General features: G+C 39.1%; 3 protein-coding genes across 9 annotated transcripts in view; 2 read left to right on the top strand and 1 right to left on the bottom strand.

Annotated features, from left to right (window-relative positions):
- Positions 1 to 571: 571 nt before the first annotated feature.
- On the bottom strand, positions 572 to 3,935 carry polr2eb (polymerase (RNA) II (DNA directed) polypeptide E, b). Its single transcript, XM_034674237.1, has 8 exons — positions 3,740 to 3,935; positions 2,347 to 2,521; positions 2,029 to 2,144; positions 1,791 to 1,871; positions 1,632 to 1,690; positions 1,404 to 1,482; positions 1,054 to 1,126; positions 572 to 691 (listed from the first exon to the last, which is right to left on the bottom strand). The coding sequence occupies exons 1-7, from the start codon at positions 3,794 to 3,796 to the stop codon at positions 1,061 to 1,063; spliced, it is 633 nt and encodes a 210-aa protein (XP_034530128.1). The 5' UTR covers positions 3,797 to 3,935; the 3' UTR covers positions 572 to 691; positions 1,054 to 1,060.
- A 233-nt stretch (positions 3,936 to 4,168) lies between these two features.
- On the top strand, positions 4,169 to 8,232 carry gpx4a (glutathione peroxidase 4a). 3 transcript variants are annotated; one of them, XM_034674238.1, is made up of 7 exons: positions 4,169 to 4,369; positions 6,253 to 6,347; positions 6,455 to 6,599; positions 6,880 to 7,031; positions 7,172 to 7,196; positions 7,521 to 7,580; positions 7,880 to 8,232. In XM_034674238.1, the coding sequence occupies exons 1-7, from the start codon at positions 4,280 to 4,282 to the stop codon at positions 7,916 to 7,918; spliced, it is 606 nt and encodes a 201-aa protein (XP_034530129.1). In that variant the 5' UTR covers positions 4,169 to 4,279; the 3' UTR covers positions 7,919 to 8,232. The 3 variants fall into 3 exon arrangements, with proteins under 3 accessions (XP_034530129.1, XP_034530131.1, XP_034530138.1); XM_034674240.1 differs by having other exon boundaries at positions 4,170 to 4,342; XM_034674247.1 differs by lacking the exon at positions 4,169 to 4,369 and adding an exon at positions 5,691 to 5,887.
- A 3,653-nt stretch (positions 8,233 to 11,885) lies between these two features.
- pip5k1ca (phosphatidylinositol-4-phosphate 5-kinase, type I, gamma a) overlaps positions 11,886 to 19,945 on the top strand; it is a 62,342-nt gene continuing 54,282 nt past the window's right edge. For 2 of the 5 annotated variants that reach the window (XM_034677544.1, XM_034677535.1), the window contains exon 1: positions 11,886 to 12,238. In XM_034677544.1, coding sequence (XP_034533435.1) covers positions 12,112 to 12,238 — 127 coding nt within the window. In that variant the 5' untranslated portion in view covers positions 11,886 to 12,111. Of the gene's footprint in view, positions 12,239 to 12,337; positions 12,419 to 19,945 lie in introns of all 5 variants that reach the window. The other 3 variants (XM_034677526.1, XM_034677507.1, XM_034677516.1) reach the window with 3 other exon arrangements.

Raw genomic sequence — 19,945 nt, 5'->3', positions numbered from 1 at the left:
GTAAGTGGGTCGCAGCTTGCAGAATATTTGTGCAAAATTTCCAAGGAAATACGTTGAAAGTGCTGCAGGTTGTATTTCAGCACTAAGATTAATGATGAATTTAACAGTTTCTTATAAATGTTGCCTGTATTGCCTTGTTATGAATGTTCTGTCTATTTTAATAAACATTTTAAACCATTTCAGTAATCATCCACTTTTATTATTGACATTTCAAAATAAAACCACAGGAGGAACAGGTTATCAGGAACCAAAAAACTAGTTACTATGAATGAAAACAACTCTTTGAGGCAGATGCGTTCACTTCCCTGTTACAGGGAAGGCACTCGACATGCTCTTTACCACAGCGGGTGGTGGTGCTCATTTGTGACACGTGAGTCACAATAAGCAGGAGAGTTCTGAAAGCTTCAGTCGACAGCAGCGCCAGCATGGCCTTCAAAAGGAAAAAGAAGGTAGGCATCTAATACTATTTTAGTGTGATGTAGACAGAATCGTAAGCTGTGTAATTGGAATTTAAAGCTCCTGTTTTTGAATTAATACTTGTGACATGAGAACAAAAGTTTGACTAAACAGATGCCATGTGGAATGGTTTATTTTACAAAATCTCAAATTACAAGAAAACAAATCAAAAGAAGAAGAATCCATGGATTAGTGATGCAAGGTGTGACATCCTCTGTCCCATTCTCTCGTCCACCTAAATGCAGAGGCAGAAGAACACATGGGGTAAAATTAAGTCTTTTTGTTTTCCAAGGCAGTGACTTTTAACACCAGCTGTCCACTGTCGTGTTAAATTTTTGTGTGAGACACCTTGTGCATCTATCTGTATACTGTAATTATGCAGAATGGTACACATGGTTAGCTGATGATAGCTCCAAACTAACTTCAACTAAGTGAGAGATCTTATAAACCACAGTAAATGAAAAAATGTAAAGGGGTTCTAAAAAGATGAAGTGATTAAGTGTCTCCAAACTTGGCTGATTTTTATTATTATGACCATCTAAACCTATCTCTGAAAACAAAAACATGCACACATCTAGACATCCGTTTCACACTTACCTGTCTGTCACTGCACTAGTCTGTATGTGATGTACCTCCCAGCTGTTTCACTGGGCCTGATGATCTTTACTACCTGGACAGATTCAAAACAAAGGCTCAATTGTTAACTGAACTGTGGCACGGATCAAAAAAACGCTGTCAGTGTCCTGACTAACAAACAGACCGGTCAGTGAAGTAAACACAAATACGCGTGTTAGCAGATGGCATGCAAATAGTAGTGTTTGAGTGATCTGCCTCCCTTACTGATATAGCATCTATCTAAAGAACAAATATGTGCTCAAATATGTAGTTTCATAAAGCAATGTGGTAAAAATGATGTTTGAATTAAGGGTGTCTCTTATGTGTGTTACCTGTCCTCTTTTCAACCCAAAGTAGCGGGCCACCGGGTCTCCAGCCTGGATCCTTGGTAACTGACTTTCCTTTAGCTTACTGAGGTAAAAACGCTGAGGAAGCATAACATATGCAAATTTTCACAAAAGGTTTACTCTCACAAAGACACAGGATACAGGTCATAGTTGTTTTTACCTAAATTAACAACATTTTTTAAACTTTATTGCAAAGACGGTGTGTAAGGATACTATCTCGCTAGAAGTTCAGTCACTTCCTCTTTTGTCATAACAATGTGCTCTGGAACAAGCTGAAAGACAAAGCACAGTTGCATCAGAACACGCTTCTAAATCTGGGACATTGTCTGAAGGATCATTTCAATACAGAGTAGATTTTTCAGTGGTGCTTACCTCATGTTCTGTTATATTAATTAGCAGCTCCTGTTGTAGAAACTGTTCCAAAATGTACTTGGGTGCCATGTCAACTAGAGACTGCAAGAAGACAAATCCATTATTAATCATTAAAGTATGAGTGTGATGAACTTAGATATTAATGTAGATGAATACATTTTATCATATACTTTCTTATTTTCAGCAGTTTCTTTGTTTTGGATTATAAAGCATAAACTATGCAGGTTCTGTGTTTTACCTGTTTTGCTGATGGTGTCATGCCCATCTGAACCACAATGATGGCTCGTGTGATGTTCTCCTCTTGCATCCTCTGACAGTACATTTTAATCGTCTTGATTCCCACCTTTGGCTCCTCTGAAGAGTAGAGAAAATGGTGACTTGATGATATTGTACAGCTACAATCAGCAACAATCTCAAAGCTCAACACTTCCACTAGCAACAGATTCTACACTGGACCCAATTGTATTTCAATAAAGTATATTTGATTTTTTTATTTCAGTATATTTGACAGAAAATCACTTGCTCCTGGGGATCTTATCTTAGGTATTGGACCTACCAGGAAAGAAAACAAACATCTGGTCTGTAGGGTCATCGTTGTGAGCCACCAGCACAGTAAGGTCTGTCCGTCTGGGTCGACCCTCGCTGGGCTTGTCTCCAAACTGACTTTTGAATTCATCCAGCGTCTGATCCAACTCGTCCTGTGTCACCAAGTAGCCCCTGTCATGGCACAGCTAAGGGTGTACATATGATACCAAAAGGTCAGAGAGTGTACGTTACAAACCCTTTTATGAAAAAACTAAAAATCAGACAATAAAAACGTTAATCTATCAGGGCTCACAGCCAGTAAATCCACTCTAGCAATGGTGTGGAGGTAGTTATTGTTTGATTTTACTGTCCGTGGAGGAAATATGTTCGTCTGAGGTTCAATTTTCAAGGATAATAATTATTAGTGTTTGTTTGCATACTGTGTGCACTGCTTCTTGAATTCTTCAACTAGAGCAGGGGTTCTAAAGGTGTGGGTCGGGACCCCTTGGGGGGACACGAGACACAAATGGGGTATCGTGAGATGTCTTCCAGAATGTTTTTTTTTAATTAATCTAAAACAAATTATTATTATTATTATTTATTTTTGTTTATTTACCTTGTTTTCCTATGTTCATCTTCCTTTTTGTTTGTACTGTTAATTATTATTATTTATTTATAATTATTATTATTATTATTGTATTTATTGATTTTTTCTTCTCTTTGTTGGTTTTGTATTACTCATATAATTTGCTAACTTGTAGTGAACAAAGAAATACTGAGGAAATGCAAAAAAAACATTTGGATGACAAAAGTGATCTAAAAATAGTACATTTGACCCATTATAGTAAAAAATATCAACAAAAATAGTAGCTAAACTTGAATTAAAACCTTGAAAATAGAAAATGTAATGAGTTTTCTGCCTTTCTTTGTTGCTAGATGACTCCTAAGTTTAGGGTTATTGAACAGTATTATCAAAGGCATCAGTAGCAGCAGGTTCATTCACAACAGCACAGGAAACACAGACACATGCTCATATAGATAAGCTACTTTTCTGCTGCCCAGCTAAATGAAGCCACATTAAATCACTTTGATGGACGGTGGGGGTCGCGAGTCTTTGGCACCAATATTTTGGTGGTCGTGGGCTGAAAAGTTTGTGAACCCCTGAACTAGAGTATAATGAGAAAAGGAAGCCAGAGAGCTTACTGCTCTTATTTCCATCGTTTACAGATACAAGCCGATGGCATAGCTCCATTATAAGGACATGAATAACACATGTATACAAAAAGCTTATCAAAAACATCCCACAAACTTCCTCACTCACAAAATCACCTCAAACATCATCCACAGCGCAGTAGACTAACTGCTGCTTAAGCTAGGCTACATGCTAACCTAGAGACCAAAAGATGAATTCAAACCAAACGCACCTGCATGATGGTTTTGCGAATCTTCCATAGCCTATATGTTTCTTCTTCATCATCCATGTCGTCTTAAAAATGTTTCACTTGATCTAGATTTAAGTAAAGTCTGGCTTTAATGATGTATTTTGCTTTTACGTACACAACATACAGGACGCACGTTTCCGTGTACCGACGCAGGGTGATGACGTAGTCAGGAAGCGGAGGGGCTAGAGTTTGAGAAAGATTTGGTATGCCTCAAACTCAAACTATGGCCTCAAATAGAGCAATATAACTCTCTATTTTCGAGGGCTCTGGCTTTAAAACAGAAGTTATCATATTATCAATGATATAAATCATTATCGCCATGAAGGAATCATCATTATGTTCATAACCATTCATTGTATTATTGCATTGAAGCAGTTTGGACCCCCCCTTTGCGGTCCGAACCAATGACTGCTCATACCCTCAGTTTCACAACAAACTGCAGGGTGGAGCTATTGCAGCTACAATGTAACTATTGAATAAAATCTACATCTACATGTAGCCTCTTCTATAATAAAAAAAAAAATGAAGCCAATATTTGTCATTTTGACATTGGGGGCTGTGGCGAGCTGTGGAGTGCTATCGATGGTACTGTACTTTGTTTTATCCGCAACGGTAACGTAATCCTTAATGGTAGCTACGTACTTGGGATGTGTACTGTGGTGGGGCTCTGACTGATTTTGTACGAGGCTTTATTTAACATCAGTAACACATTTGCTATACGTGACTCTTGCATTTTTATGTATGATATTTAAATGTATTGGTAAAAACACACATGTATGTCCACTAGTGGCTTTGCATAACACATCCGGCAAACTGCTCTCTGTCATCACATAAACTTGACACGTATACCAGCTAGGTAATGTACGATTAAACACCACACAGGGCAGTGTACTTTTAGTGTGTACTTCTCTGTGTCTTATTCACTTTATCCGTTAAATAATAGTACAAAGTTACATCTTACGTCTGGTGTTTCTTTGGTAACACTCCCCTCATCTGAATCCAGCTGATATCAGCTGATAGGCTTATCATCCTGAGACAAATAGCCTAACAGACGTCCAAGAGTTTTATAGCTTCAACACTTTGCCTTAAACCCCTGAAATGTGCTCATTTTGTATGGATTGTTTTGTGAACAGCAGGCTGAATTTTTTCCAGGTTCATTTTCAATTCTTGGACTTTTTTTCCTCCAGTATTCCACACCAGTTGTATTTTTTTTTTTTGCACATTTGTTTACTATTGTGTTAATGAGTTAGATTTCCCAGTAAATAATATGTAAATATAATATTGAAAAAGACCTTTTAGTCCAGATTTTCCAGATTTTTTTAACCATTCGTTAAAGCTGAGCCGTAAAGTATATGCGCAGTCCTCAAGAAACTTGCCAAAACATTACCTCCAAAACAGATCTGTTGACAGTCAATGATTCACTTTGCATGCAATGCCTTGTCTGGTGGTTTCACTGGTATGTCCTTATATTTATTTGGCAATGTCCCGGAGAGGTACATGGGAACTTTCAGAATGCTGTATGTGTGTGAAGAAAACAGCTTATTATTTTCAATTTCAAAACAACAGCGCTCTTGTTTTCTAAGACAATGATTGTTGGGGGTTTGCAGCTCAGACTCTGACTTAACTTTACGTCATGGTGGGATTTAGGAGGTTCTGAATGCTGATTCACTGATGTAAGTTTCGTTTTCATTCCAGTGTTTAGTTTCTTACATAATAATTTCTTCACACCGGCGCCCTTTCCCCTGCCACATGGAGCTAACCCCCTATTGGTCTAATCCTTTGCTTTTATAAGACGTCAAATTTCTTCATGAGTTTATGGTAATACTGTGGACTGTGGACTGCAGTGCGAGTGCATCACAGATGTGGATTTGTTAGTCAGCTGAAGAGAAGGACCTATTGGAGAATCAGGGCCTATCTTATGGGTTAATGATCACCTGCTCCCTTTATATGAGATCACTGGAACAAGTGCTCTCTCAGTACGGAGATTGTGGTCAGACAGAGAGGGTGGAGCTGAAACCAAGCAGGGTTTACTGATTTGATCGCTTTCTGGCTTCAGAGGAACCCTACTGAAGTGCAGTCATGCGCCTGATAGGGTCCACTGTCCTTTTCTCTGTCCTGCTGCAGGCTATGGTAAGAAGAAATTAGATAAGGATTAAGATTGAAACACGGTTTTTGTTGCAGGGCTCAAACAATGTCAGATTTTGTTGGACTGACTTGATCATTGGTCACAGGAAACTTGATGATTTTTGTATTTCTTAATTCCATTTATTTTTGTGTGTGAAGTTATTGTTGTGCAATGTGTTTGTATTGACTTTCACTCAGTACAGATTTAAATGGGCTTACTGTCTGACTCAGTAGCGATTAGAATATCTTGGTTGTAACTGCGTGAACATGATCCCTGATATCCATTACTAACCAAGCAGGATAAATGTGCATTTTGAAATTAAGCTCCCACTAATCAAGTCTTTCTTTTCACACCTCTTCTTTCCCCACAGTCTGCTCCAACAGAGGACTGGCAGAGGGCCACTTCTATCTACAACTTCTCAGCGACAGATATAGATGGCAATTTGGTTTCCCTGGAAAAATATAGGTAAATCTATAGTGACTTCAAAGTGTCTTCCTTGATTTGCTGCAGTGTCTCATTCGCCTACTGAAGTACAGTCACTTAAACAGTGTTTTATTGTCTCTGTGTTTCAGGGGTGATGTTGTCATCATCACCAATGTTGCCTCTAAATGAGGTAAAACCCCAGTAAACTACTCTCAATTTGCGGAAATGCACGCGAAGTACGTTGAGAGCGGTTTACGCATCCTTGGGTTCCCTTCTAACCAGTTTGGGAACCAGGTATGTAACACTAAGATGCAATACAGTGACAAGCCAGAGATTGTGTAAAAGGAGGCGAAAGCTAAAACAGTCGGAAGAGACCTTAGAGAGTGTTTTTCTTTTAAAAAAGATGGACGTGTTATAGCCAACTTTTGTTTTAGCAGCAGGTTCAGTACTTTTCAAACCAGAATGTTATGGGCATTATAAGCTGTTCTTACACACAAGGTGCTTAAGCAAGTTTAGGACTTAATTGGCGCAGACCAATCACATGATTCCTCTTCATTTTTGTTTTATTGTGAAGGAGCCTGGTACTGAAGCTCAGATCAAGCAGTTTGCTGGTTCCTACAATGTTCATTTTGACATGTTCAGTAAGATCGATGTGAACGGGGCCAGCGCTCATCCTTTGTGGAAGTGGCTGAAAGAGCAGCCCAACGGGAGAGGCTTCTTGGGAAAGTAAGTGGAGAACAAATGGGTGGCATGTATTTTGTTTTAGTCATACATAACTGCATTTGCTTTTATTAAATGAAATAAATTATAATAGCATTAACTCAGGGCTGTATTGGCTAACACGTGATTTGTTTTTATTCCTGCAGTAGCATCAAGTGGAATTTCACAAAGGTAAATATTTTTAATTGGTGATTTATGTGTTACATATAAATATTTAGACATCACCAGTGTTTGTAGAGCTTACATTAAATCATCTACTCCTTAATTCTTTTGCATCCTGGCTCAGTATGAGCTCTCTTTCTCTCTTTATACCAGTGCTCTTTGGCCCTTTATTTGCCCCTTGGGATAGATAAAATATTTTGAGTTGATTTGAATTGAATAACATGGTAAAGGAAAAAAGTGTATTAGTTTAGAAGTTAAAGAAAAATAACTCATGAGTCCATAAATGTCATATTATCATTATTTCACTTTATTGTTTTCCCTTGTCTTCTCTAGTTTTTGATCAACAGAGAGGGTCAGGTTGTGAAAAGATATGGACCCCTGGATGATCCAAGCGTAAGTACAAACACACTTCATTACCACAGAGAAATATTGTTTATATTTTTTTACTGCAGTATAACTCAGCTGTCTTTTTTATTATCTTCCTGAAACATAAAACATTGTGTGCACACTGCTAAACATGTCATAAATACAGATGACTTACAATGAAACAGACCTTTTGTAAAAACTGACCATATCTCTGGCCTATAGTTCACAAAAAGGGAACATTTTAATATTAATGCAGCTGTAACTGCATGCTGCTCTGTGTGTATACTTTAATATGAATGTATCTGTTTTTGTTTGTTATTTTGCAGGTGGTTGAAAAGGATCTCCCCAAATACTTAAATGTCTAATGGATGATTGACGCCTCACTTACTGAAAGCCTACTACATTACTTATGTCATCACCTGTTTATCTCCTCTCTCTGCCTCTCTGAGCACCAGTGAATATAGTTAGTCTTACCCCAGATCAGTGACGGTCTGCTCATAAACCCGCACAGCGGATAGAGCAGACCTGATGAAAATGGCGTGCAAACCTCCTGGGAGGACGACCAACCTACATTCACTTGGTTCTCAGGAGAGGTGGAGGAGGGATCTATTACAGCTTCTTGTAGAAGATTTGTGTGTGGTGTAGTTTTCTAAATAAAATGCACTAAGGTTTAATCTAATGTCTGTGATCTTCATTGTCTGTCCGACAAACATTACCTTTTTTTTTTTTTAAGTAATGTCATCATATTAAATTGATGTACTCAGAGAATAGATGTAGGTTGATTTCTGGTCCAAAGCCGTTGATCATGCTACACATTGGTGGAAAGTGACAGATAATCTATTCCTGTGCACTGAAAAATGAAAGTGTTTTGTGCTAGAAATCCACTCAAGATTGAGCACTGGGGCTTAAAATTAAACTGTGGGTGAATGTTCTTCTGGGTAGAAAATTTGTACAATATAATCTTGGCATTTGGACATCTAGCAACTCAAAACTTTGATGACAGCAAGATTTGACCAATATATTGCAGGAACTTAAATATGAAGTAGATGCTTATGAGTGCATGTAACACTCTTAATAGTGTATGAATGCCCTTAAATTGACATACACATGAAGACACTGATAAACTCTTAGGTTACTGATAGCTCACTTGACATATAGATTTAGGAAAATAAATTAAAAACAAAATACCTTTTTCTCTCAACTGAATTTGTCTAAGTGAAAAACTGTTTCTGATCGGTTAAGGTCAAAAGTCAAAATGAAGGCTAAGGGAATTAACATGAGGATCTGATTGCATTCATTGCTCTGTCAGTCAAAAGTGATTTGAACAACAAGCTATTTGTTTATGTAATTTTAGAAGCTTCCGCAAATTGTATTATTTGATTAGAGAAATGTATTAGAAGCCAATTTTGTAATTGCTGCTCTGATATGATAACAATAATCAAACAGTCTTGGTCTCTAGTGAAGAGTGCTCATCATGTAAAATCAGATTCCCAAGAAGTTTAACAAGAGGGGCTTTGGAAATGATTGAATGCATTATGGATGGTGCATTGTCAGCAAACAAATAATAATGAAGATTTTGGCACTGGATTAATGGGGGAATCCTCCTGAGTCACCCTTGTTTCATTTACATTGAAGTCATTTTTTCACACAGTAGTGTGTGATTAAGGTTCAGAGTTTAAAAGGTGAGAGGATAATAATATATATTTTTTACAATGACATAATTGATTCACCATCTCCCTGGCTGAAAACTTATTTTCTTTTTATGTAAAAAGTATTTAACCTGCCTTCCATTACTGCATCTCAGGGTGATGTGATTGATCTTCTTATAAATACCTGCGATTCATAATTGATGACTGACCGTCCTTTAAGCTTCACATTCAACAGCTCGTTAAGAAGTTGAAGGTGAGGTTGGGTTTCTATTTCAGAAACAAGTTATGTATTTCTTTTGCCGCAAAGAAAAAACTTGTTGATGCTACCTTCATGCCTTTGATTGATTATGGTGATGTTTTATGTATGTATGCATCCACTCATTGCCTTCACTCTCTGGACAACATTTATCATGGGGCTCTGAGGCTCATTACAGGGTTTAAATCTCTAACCCATCACTGCTCCCTGTATGCTCGAGTTGGCTGGACTGCATTGTCTATACCCATAGGCTACATCACTGGCATGTCCTTGTTTATAAGGCGATTCTTAACTTGCTTCCCTCATATTTATGAGATTTTATTCCTTTAAAAAATACTGGAAGCTACAGTCTCCGCTCTGTGACCCAGTCATAAAACTTGCTTTTGCTTTCAGTCCCCAGAGTGCGTCTTCAAATGGGTAAAAAGAGTTTTAGATATGCTGCTGCTCCTGCAGCCTGGAACCTGTTGCAGGAGAGCCTGGGTTTGAGTGAGCTTGTCTCTTTAACCCTCCTGTTATGTTAGTTTCTCTGGAACAGCAATAATGTTCCCGGGTCAATTTGACCCGGGGCATATTCAATTATCCAAAAATGTCAGAACCCCAAAAAATCCCAATACACATTTTTTTTTAAATCAAATTTTTAACTCCATTACAAACCATTTAAATCAAGATTTAGTCCATTGGTTTTCTTTAAATCTCACAGATCATGCTTCAATGGGGATAACTCACTCGTTTTTCATTAAAATTCAAGTTAAAACTGTTTTTAATGTACGTTGGAAAGCCCTAAATATAAATACAATAGTTTTACATGACATAGATTTTTGTTTATTTTATTTTAAATTTTGAAATATTTTTTTTATGGATTGATGTTGATAAATTAACATGACTCTTCTTCTGTCTCATGAAGAGATGCTGCATTTAGCTGGTTTGAAGGAATATATTGCCTAAAATAGACTTTAAAAACGGTCAGTTTTAACCCACAACATACAGTTGTCGTCATAAGTTTACATACCCTGGCAGAATTTATGTTTTTTTTGGATAGTTTCTGTTGTCTTTATGATTTAAAAAGAATAAACACAGTTTTTTGATAAAAATTTTGCTTCACCCAACCACTAACCATGAGTGAAAAAAAAGTTTTTCTGTTATCATTCATATTCTCTAAAAAATTGACAAAAAAATAGCAAATTCTGCAAGGGTATGTAAACTTATGAGCACAAATGTAACAGGAGGGTTATATGTTTTTAAAAGCAGACTTAAGGCTCTTGAGGAAGATGCTTCAGTTTGTAGATGCTTTGACTGAGGACTTTTGTTCTGAAACCCATGATATGTTGTAATGTTTTAGAATTATATTTGTCTGTAACTTTTCTGGAGATTTTTATTCTGAATGTGGTTTTCTCCTGGTTAAATAAAATAAAATGACTAAAAATAAAATTTGGGACATAAAAAAGTGAAATATATTACAAAGTGTCGTTGACTCACTGGACTGACTAAGAGTCCACCTAAAAGCAGTGGTGGGCAGTAATAAAGTAAAGGTACTTGAGTACAGTACTCAAGTACCTTTTTGTGAGTATCTGTACTTTACTTGAGTATTATTTTTTGGGGGGTACTTATTACTTTTACTCCACTACATTCAGAAGACAATTATTGTACTTTTTACTCCACTACATTTCTATCAATGCTCTAGTTACTCACTACTTTTGCTTTGAAGTCAGCTCATGAATTTCCTTCTCTTTTCTGAAATCTGATCCTTAAGACAGTAAAATGTGTTTGTGTAGTTCTGTTTGTCTCAGTGGTTTAGTCGTACCTGTATATCGTGCGTCTCCACTATTGAACGTGGAGCAAACACAGAGCACATTTCACTCAGATCAGGCAGTTCATTTAGAGGTGGTAATGATGGCTATAATTATCCACCTGAGCACCCATGTCCATATCTTCAGCCTGTGTTAGAGGTTTTTAAAATGAAGAATGACACGTATTGTTTGAAATAGTAACCTTGTTTCCCACTCAAATTCACAGTCCAACCTGAGAAAGTGTGTAACATAATGTACTGCTATGTATTCTTGACTGAGCTCTTGCTTTGTGAAAATACAAAGTTTTGAGATTTTTTAAAAAGTACTTTGAATACTGAAGTATTTTTAAAAGCAAGTACTTCAGTACTTTAACTCAAGTGATAATTTGACAGAGCAACTTTCAATTGCATTGGAGTAATATTTGACCTGGAGCATCTATACTTTGACTTAAGTAATGAAGCTGTGTACTTTGTCCACCACTGCCTAAAAGTAATACAACCACACAGACTATTAATTCAAGTCGACCTCCTTATGTGATTCAGAGCATCATCACACTGAACTCTCAGCTGCAGTTCTCTCAGCTTCCTGCAGAGGGAGCCACTCTGTCCAGCTCATAAGCAGGCAGCAGCAGAACGGGAGCAGCAGCCAGTGCAGTCGACCTGACAGGAGGAGCGGACTGTGCGCCGCCGTCGAGAGGAAACACCGCACAGATGAAGGGACCTTTGCGGATAACGATCATATATTCCTTCGTTTGATTATTGCTACTCATCAATCAACACATTCCTCACATCTCTTACACCGGTATCGCACATTTGCTGTGGGTCTTTGATTTGGAGGACTTGCCTGTTTTTCCTCCGGGAGGCTGAATGGAAGCCGAGGGAGCGGTCGGGCTGTCGGAGGCCGGGGACGGGAGCCCGCTATCCGGGGCCGCAGCATCCGATGATGGGGACACGGTGGTCGGTGTTAGCTACGGGATAGACGCCGCAGACATGGGTACTTCATCAGCCTTTTTTTTTATAAACCATACCATATCTACATGTTTCACATCATTCTCTTTATTTACATCAATTTACACCCAAGTGTATCCTCCAGCTCTCGTGACAAGAAAGTCCCGACTCATCTCTGCTAGCAAGGAATCAGTGAGCAGGCTAGGAGCTAACCGAGTAGAAGCAGGTAAAGTTAGGTGTTACAGCAGGTGTGGTGCTGGTTCACCTTTATTATACATTCATTCAGGTGCAGTCGTGACTAGTCAACAACACAAGAACAACAAACCATGGCTAGCAGATCAATATTGAAAGGGGAGTATGCAATCGATGTGTACATGATATCACTGGTCATATTTCTTATACTATGGGTTGACATTTAAAAACAAGGAGATAATTTCTCAGAGGCAATAAAAGAAGCCTCCTCCCAACTTCCTTTCCTAGCTGTAGGCAGCTGAAGGCAGAGCTATGACTGCCTCTTTCCTACTCACTGTAGAAACACATGAATGTCACCCATTCATGAGCTTCTACAGAAAGAAGAGGGTGTTCATTTGGATTAACCTGTGTGCCTTCATCCTGTGAGCTTGTTGCTTGTTGGAGCTAAATCTTCATTTGTGCAAAGAGGAGAGATGATGTAGGAAAAACCACATCTGCTGCCATGGTTGGTTTTAAATGAGTGAAATATATGACTGTTACATTTTAAATTTTTCTATTTTCAATTTTAAAGCTTGAACTGAAACATTCATACAAACATGGTACATTTTCTCAGTTATTATTTGGCTTGTCGTTTGGAAAGCCTATAGGAGTTAAAAGCTCCATTAAAGATGGACTGATGTACATCAGGGGCGTCAAACTCATTTCAGATCAGGGGCCACATACAGCCTGAGTTGATCTGAAGTGGGCCAGACCAGCAAAATCATAACATAATAACCTATAAATAACAACAACTCTAAATTTGTCCTTTTGTTTTAGTGCAAAAAAGTACAAGTACATTCTGAAAATGTTCACATTTAATGAACCATCTTTCTACAAAAACAGCTGTTGTATTTTTTGCCATGATGAGTCTCAAAGTGAGCTGAATATTTTACTCTTTAAGCCCTGAAACCTGCTGCGAACACACCAAACACACAGTTAACCCATTCACCTGACACCGAGTGTAATGTTTACTGCAAAAGAACAGATAGGTTACAATAATGAAGAAGGTAAAGTTGATTATTTTTGACCCCTCAGCTCCGGCAGGAACAGTTTGCTTGCTGGACAGTGTTGTATGCAGGGGTGTAGTGCTAATGTTAGTAGTTAGTAATGGCGCAGAATTGTGTATGGACCGTAGGGACGTGTCCCTACCAATTTTAAACGATGGCTGAAATGTCCCCACCAATATTAAGATTGAAGGGGAAAAAAATGTGCTTCAAGGGTTAAATCCTTTCCCACTTCAGCACCGCCTCCCAAATACATCTTTGAGACTGGGCTGTATTTTGATTGGCTTAGCTCCCTGTAGGCTGTTTCACCTGCAGGTTTCAGTGTTGATGGTGCACTCATGTCTGAGGATGTCGGCAGGCAAGACAGGAAAGATGGACATTAGAAGCTATTTCAACAAAGTGTTGGTCACCAGGGGAAAATAGTCCTCCCTCATAGGCAACCGCTAATGAATGCAAAACATTGTTTCTGTTGCAGTATGTCCTCACCAATGTTAAAATCAAACCTACGCCTTTGGTAGTTAGTGGATCATCTTATAGTGCTCTAAAAAGTCTTTATGAATCTCAACCAGATTATGCAAACAGCAAGTTATCTATTTTCTCACTTTGAGAAAAAAAGTCCCGGAGCACCATTCAGGGCGCTCCGTCAGCACTATGATTTTATGCGACCCCCAGAGGACAAATTTGAAATAGTAGTTACCTCTGGTGGGCCGGTTTTGGTCTGCGGCCCGCATGTTTGACACCCCTGGTGTACATGAAAATAGTCCTCTTTAGTTTGGTTTTTGTCTCTTAATGGTTAATGTAGAAATGTGTTGGAGTATCTTGTAGTACTATATGTCCTTACGAGATGTAATGTTTGATTTAGAAGAGGTTAAATAAAAAAAAGAAAAGCCAATGATGCTCATTCCATCAAAAACAGTGCAGTCATGTGTGTATGCAGTGATGCATTAACTAGGCTGTGGGTAGAGAATTTAGAGGTAGAATTTATACATATACAATGAGTAAGATAACCAGAAGAATATTTAATAATTTATTATTTATGATAATATGATGAAATTCCAGTCATTTGTATTACATTGGTTGTTATCTGTGTTTTTTTTATCCAAATGCTGAGCAGTTTTATATATTAGCTTGTCAAGTAAAATTGTCACAGAAGAAATACTGGACTTTGGTTTAACATGGATTGAATACAATTAAGTACAATCATGGCCATAAAGCAAAATGACTGCATCATTAATATAGAGATGGAACTTGCTGTAATTTAGATCAGGGGTTCCCAAACTTTTCGGCCCATGACCACCAAAATATAGATGCCAAAGACTTGTGATCTCTGCTGTCCCTCGTAGTGATTAAATGTAGCTTCATAGATAATTTAGCTAGTCTGCAGAAAAGTAGCCACCTACATGCACATGTGGCTGTGTCCTGTGCTGTTAGGTATAAACCGCTGCTACAGATGCTTTTGTTATTTAACTGTAAACTAACACTAAAGGAAGGCAGAAAACTAATGAAAAAAAATGTATTTGCAAGGTTTTATTTCTAAATGAATTACTTATGTTATATTTACAGTAATGGCAATATACGAAACTTTAGATTACTTAAGAAATAAAATGAAAAATCTTGCAACCCCCAATTAGTGTCTGGCAACCCCCCAGATGGTCCCGACCCCAACTTTGGACACCCCTGATTTAGATGACACAGTGTTATTTGAATAACTATGATATTTCACTGTTGTGTACAAGTGTGGATATGTCTTTAAATACATGTATGGATGTCTGCTAAATGCTGGCATTCGTCCCACAACAGTCGGTCATGCTGCGTTCACTGGACATGTTCACTGTACATCACTGTTGGGGGATTTTATGTTGTCCCTGGTTAGAAACCTGCTGACTTTGACAAGAATTCTGTACATCTACACCAAACAGGCGAATAAATCAAAGCACTGTCTGGTGACTCTACAGAGCTTAGCTGTAAAAATGGACATGCGGTGTCTCTGGCTTCAAATGATTTTTTCTAGCATGCCCCTGGGCTTGTGTCTCATGTATCTGGGGTACTTTCACAAATGTGTGCCTGCTCAGTCAGTGCACCCTCACATGCAATGGAAAACACAAATCCTGGGAGAGAGGGAGCAGAGTTTGCATGTGTAGATGAACGGCGTTAAACAGATGCATGTTGAGTATCCCTTCACTCTGTCAGGTGTGTCCAGGTATACAGACAGTAGTAGATGGGAGATCACCAAAATACTATGCTTAGAAGCAACAGAGGACAAGTCTTCACAGTCTGATGTGATAGGTGGAAGAACTGGAAACAATGTTAAATGTTTGAGCTCCGTCTTGTTATCCCTCTGACATCTGTATCCCTGTAACCTCATTTAACCCCACTTAAACTCATCTCAGTATTGGCTGATGCCGTAGGTCGAGTTGGTTTTCAACATTACTGAGAAGGAGTATTTCCATTACGGCCATCATTCATGCTGCATCGCCCTGATATGCTTTTGCACCAGCATTTTATGAGTGCTTAAGAAGTTAATTAGGAAAAAGCCAGCTTAGTCGATAACTCCCAAGAAGTCGTCCTTTGACACAAGCAAGGACTTATTCTGCTTCAGAAACTACCCGCTAATACACCGAGTATGATATACAAAAGACTTTACATTTTCTAATATAAACTCTTCTATACTCCTATATTTGATTCTGAACTTTAACCCATTATTGTGTGAAGTTGCAGGTCCAAATATAAGTATTCTGTGGTGTAGCACCTAGAAAAACAAGCTGCTATTGTTACATTTCTCTGATTTCAATTGTTACTGTTGGTTATTAACTTCAGGGGGATTTAGTACAGTTCAATCAGGAGAGACACACTTTGAAGATTAAATGTTATACATTACAACTTAATGAGTAATGAAACTTGATAGAAATCTTTGGCGTAAGGACTCTTTGGGGATAATTTTGTGAGCCTAGGATGTGTGAATTTTGCAGCAGAAGAAATCCCCCTAGAGTCCAGACACTGGTGGTGGTGGTTGATGAATTCCAGGATCTGAAGACTTGCGGAGACCAGGTGGAGATGGGGAGGTGGAGGGGTGCGCGCCATCAATGCAAGAAGGAACTAGCAGGAGAGAGAGAGACATTTTAAAAGACATCAGAAAGTTGATAGGCTGACAATTAGGGCGTGCCACTGAGCTATTGGGTGACAGCCGCCGCTGATTAACCAACGACAGCTCAGGAGCATGCAGCTGGAAGCGGATGAGCTATTGAATGAGGTAGAGGAGAGTTAAACAACTGCTGTGATTCCTTTATAGTCTTCCTGTCTGAACTTTCGCTAGAGCTACATCATGTAAAAAATACAAACAGTAATATATTACTTATGTGGCCTAAATGCATAATTGAAGGCCTGAAAACTTGAAACAAAACAAAAGAATATTATCATAGTGTTAGTTCATGTCAACATAAGAGATCAAGGTAAACACATCAGTTCCAAACTAAAGATGTTAAGAGGCACAAAAGTGCTCTATCGTATTTCCTATCACTGTTTGCATTAATGAGCCTCACAGATGCTTTGCTGCTCTGCGGGGCAATGTAGCATGTGAACCTGTCTAAATCTTTACACTCCACAAAGTCAGGTTATACAGTCATCCAATCGTATTTTTTATTGCTTATATAGTTGCGTGCATCTCTTTTGTTGGTGAAGCTAGTTTGTCCCAGAAGCCCTGCACAATTGAGAGGCAGGTGACACTCCCATACAACATCTGTGAAGGGGTTGTAAAGTGGTTGAGTCCATGATGATGGTGTGAAATAAGAGAATGAAATTGTTATCGATCAAAAGAAATGAACAGAAGTATCAGATGAAGTAGTCTTGGTTGATTCTCTGGAGCCAGCAGAATGCAGATGTTAATGTAACATGTCAGAGTGCTTGGTTTAGGAGTGGGCTAACATCAGATGTGCGTTTGTTTTGAAGCTTGCTGTGTGGCGCTCGGCTGCTGGGAATGTGTGAATACAGCGTTGTGTGGGTGTCACAGCTGGCTGAGTTAAATAGCAGCCTGAGTATGTAGTCCCATTCAGAGCCCCTTGTCTACAGCCAGTGGTAATTTGTCTGTATGGTCTTCTGACAGCATGACAGCATTAATCTCACTTATCTCCTCCCCACATACGTACTCAACTCCTCTCACCTTCAACCTTGGCTGTAGTCTCTCCTCTCTTCTCCTGAGTGAGCTACAACTCATCTTCACCTCCTCTTCCTCTCTCAGTGATTCCCCTGGCTCAGCCACTCATTTGTCAGTATCCATCAGACCTGTGCTCCCCGGTGTTTTTCTCCGGTCTCCCCTTTAGGCAGCTCCTGACAGAAGCGCTGACGGAAGCACAAAAGGTGGTTGCCTCCTGTGAAATTTATCATCCATTTGCTTCCTCCATATTTAACCTGCAAGGTCTCTCTCTCTCTCTCTCTCTCTCTCTCTCTCTCTCTCTCTCTCTCTCTCTCTCTCTCTCTCTCTCTCTCTCTCTCTCTCTCTCTCTCTCTCTCTCTCAAGTTCTCCCTTTTTGGCAGTGCGTGCCACTATCACTTTTTATCCGGGTGGCCTATTCACGGTGCATGTATAGGATTTTGACCTTCTGCCAAGTGATTTGATGTCATAGTATGATGACGCAGTTTAGTTACGTCTTACGCTGCTGATTTTCTCTGCAAGAGGGGGATGTGTGCTACAGCAGCTATTTTAAAAAGACACTACCAAGAGCAGACAGGAGCGTTGGGTTTGCTGCTGCCTGTCCTTGTGCTTGGCTGGGGGGGTTTCTCTTTTTGCTAAATGACCCCTGCTGGCAAACTGACAACGAGTCGATAGAAGAGATGGAGATGTTGACAGGGAGGAGAGACTCATTTTCCACGCTGCGTTTTCTTCTGTTGTGACTTTGCAGCTGGAAAAGGTTAAATGTGTCACGTGACTGCAGTGTCACACTGCCCTGGCTTCCCTCAAAGGGGAAGTAAGGCAAAGACCCACTGTTTTCAATTAAGAGAGTGACTGTGCCCACTGTGCAGCCTATTATTATTTCATACTGAGCACCTGGAGTATGAGTGCAGTCAGACAGGAGCACTAAGCTGTCATACCTTTCTGAACCACCCACAGAAGAATTACTGCAGATTATGTTCTACTAAGGATGCATTCAAGTGGTGCCTGCCTGGGGCTGTGGTAATTGCATCTATTCTTGTGTGTGTGATGGTTTCCTCCATGCTTACTTCCACATTACATTACATTTATTCAGATGAGGCTTATTAAAGCTGTCTGACAGCAGCAATGTTTATTCAACCAATAAAATGCAAGAATGATGTGAGCACATGAACTTTATGGAATTTGCTGAACAAGTTAAAGCCTGTGCTGTGAATAGCAGTTCAACATTTTTAACAGTCTCAAGAGCTTGTCCTTGTTCTGTTAAGGCTTTATGTTTGTGTTCCTGTTATAGCCTTAGATATGGAGAGACACCGAATCATGGTAGAGCTTTAACAGTTATATGATGTATCAGTTTGGCCACGACAACTCTAATAAACAATGTTACAGGCTCCTCCACCATCTCATTTCAAATACATTTGAGGGTGTTTCATTTTACTGGGTGTTTTATGTTTTGTGGTAATACAAATACCTTTGGGCAGCTGTGGCTCAGTGGGTAGAGTCAGTCTATCAATCAGAAGGTTGGTGGTTCAATCCCAGCTCCAGCAGTCACACGCTGAAGTGTCCTTGAGCAAGACACTGAATCCCAAATTGCTTCCGCTGTTGTTCAGCTGATGCAGCTGTGTGAATGTATACGAAGGTGATTATCTAATACTGATTGTCTCTTACTATAGCAGCCTCTACCATTAATGAGTGAATGTGGTGAGTGCTTTGAGTGGTCAGAAGACTAGAACAGTGCTATATAGTCCAAGCCCATTTACCATTTTTGGAAAATTGGTGTAACAAATCATGAACTTTGAAGCATGATTTTATACTATGGGGAGGAAATTAAAGCTGGGGTTGGTAGTCAGATTTAGATACACTTTTTGTTATACTGGTTAAAATGATCTTGATGTCCCGATGGCAATCAATATAATGTGTTCCTAAAAAAGAGGTAAAAAAAGCTACTATCTACAGCTGGAGTAAACCTGGGAAAACACCAACCAATCCCTGCCATCAGGAGCCAAATTATGAAACCAATCAAATCCCGTCCTGCCGTTCTGCCCGCCTCCTGAGCGTTCATTTTATGTTTGTTTGTGTTTTTAACTTTCACTATGATAATATTTTGGTGATTTCCTTCCGCTGAGTGAGACATGAGTTGACGTAGTGCAAAACACAGAGGATGTGCTGAGGACCGGTTTTGAATCAGTCACAATCATGCTTGTGCATTTGAGCGGGGGCGTCATTTTGGAGGAGCTCTGAGGTGAGGGGTTACATGGAGTCCTGAAGAAATGCTGCATTCAAATTCATGCTAGTTTTCCGTGACTACCAACCCTAGCTTTAATAATCAATTAATTCAGGCAATTATTAGGACAATTTCTATAACAGTGTTAAC

This window comes from Notolabrus celidotus, chromosome 2 (genome assembly GCF_009762535.1).
Source record: "Notolabrus celidotus isolate fNotCel1 chromosome 2, fNotCel1.pri, whole genome shotgun sequence".
Classification (NCBI taxonomy): domain Eukaryota; kingdom Metazoa; phylum Chordata; class Actinopteri; order Labriformes; family Labridae; genus Notolabrus; species Notolabrus celidotus.
This window is presented reverse-complemented; position numbering and strand designations above follow the sequence as displayed.

Bases quoted from the DNA above. Each gene is read 5' to 3' on its own strand.
- polr2eb (XM_034674237.1), bottom strand. From the start codon at position 3,796: ATGGATGATGAAGAAGAAACATATAGGCTATGGAAGATTCGCAAAACC. The intron at 2,522-3,739 runs GTGCGTTTGGTT...GTACACCCTTAG, and splicing joins TTCGCAAAACCATCATGCAG to CTGTGCCATGACAGGGGCTA. The intron at 1,483-1,631 runs GTATCCTTACAC...TTTTTACCTCAG, and splicing joins ACTGAACTTCTAGCGAGATA to TAAGCTAAAGGAAAGTCAGT.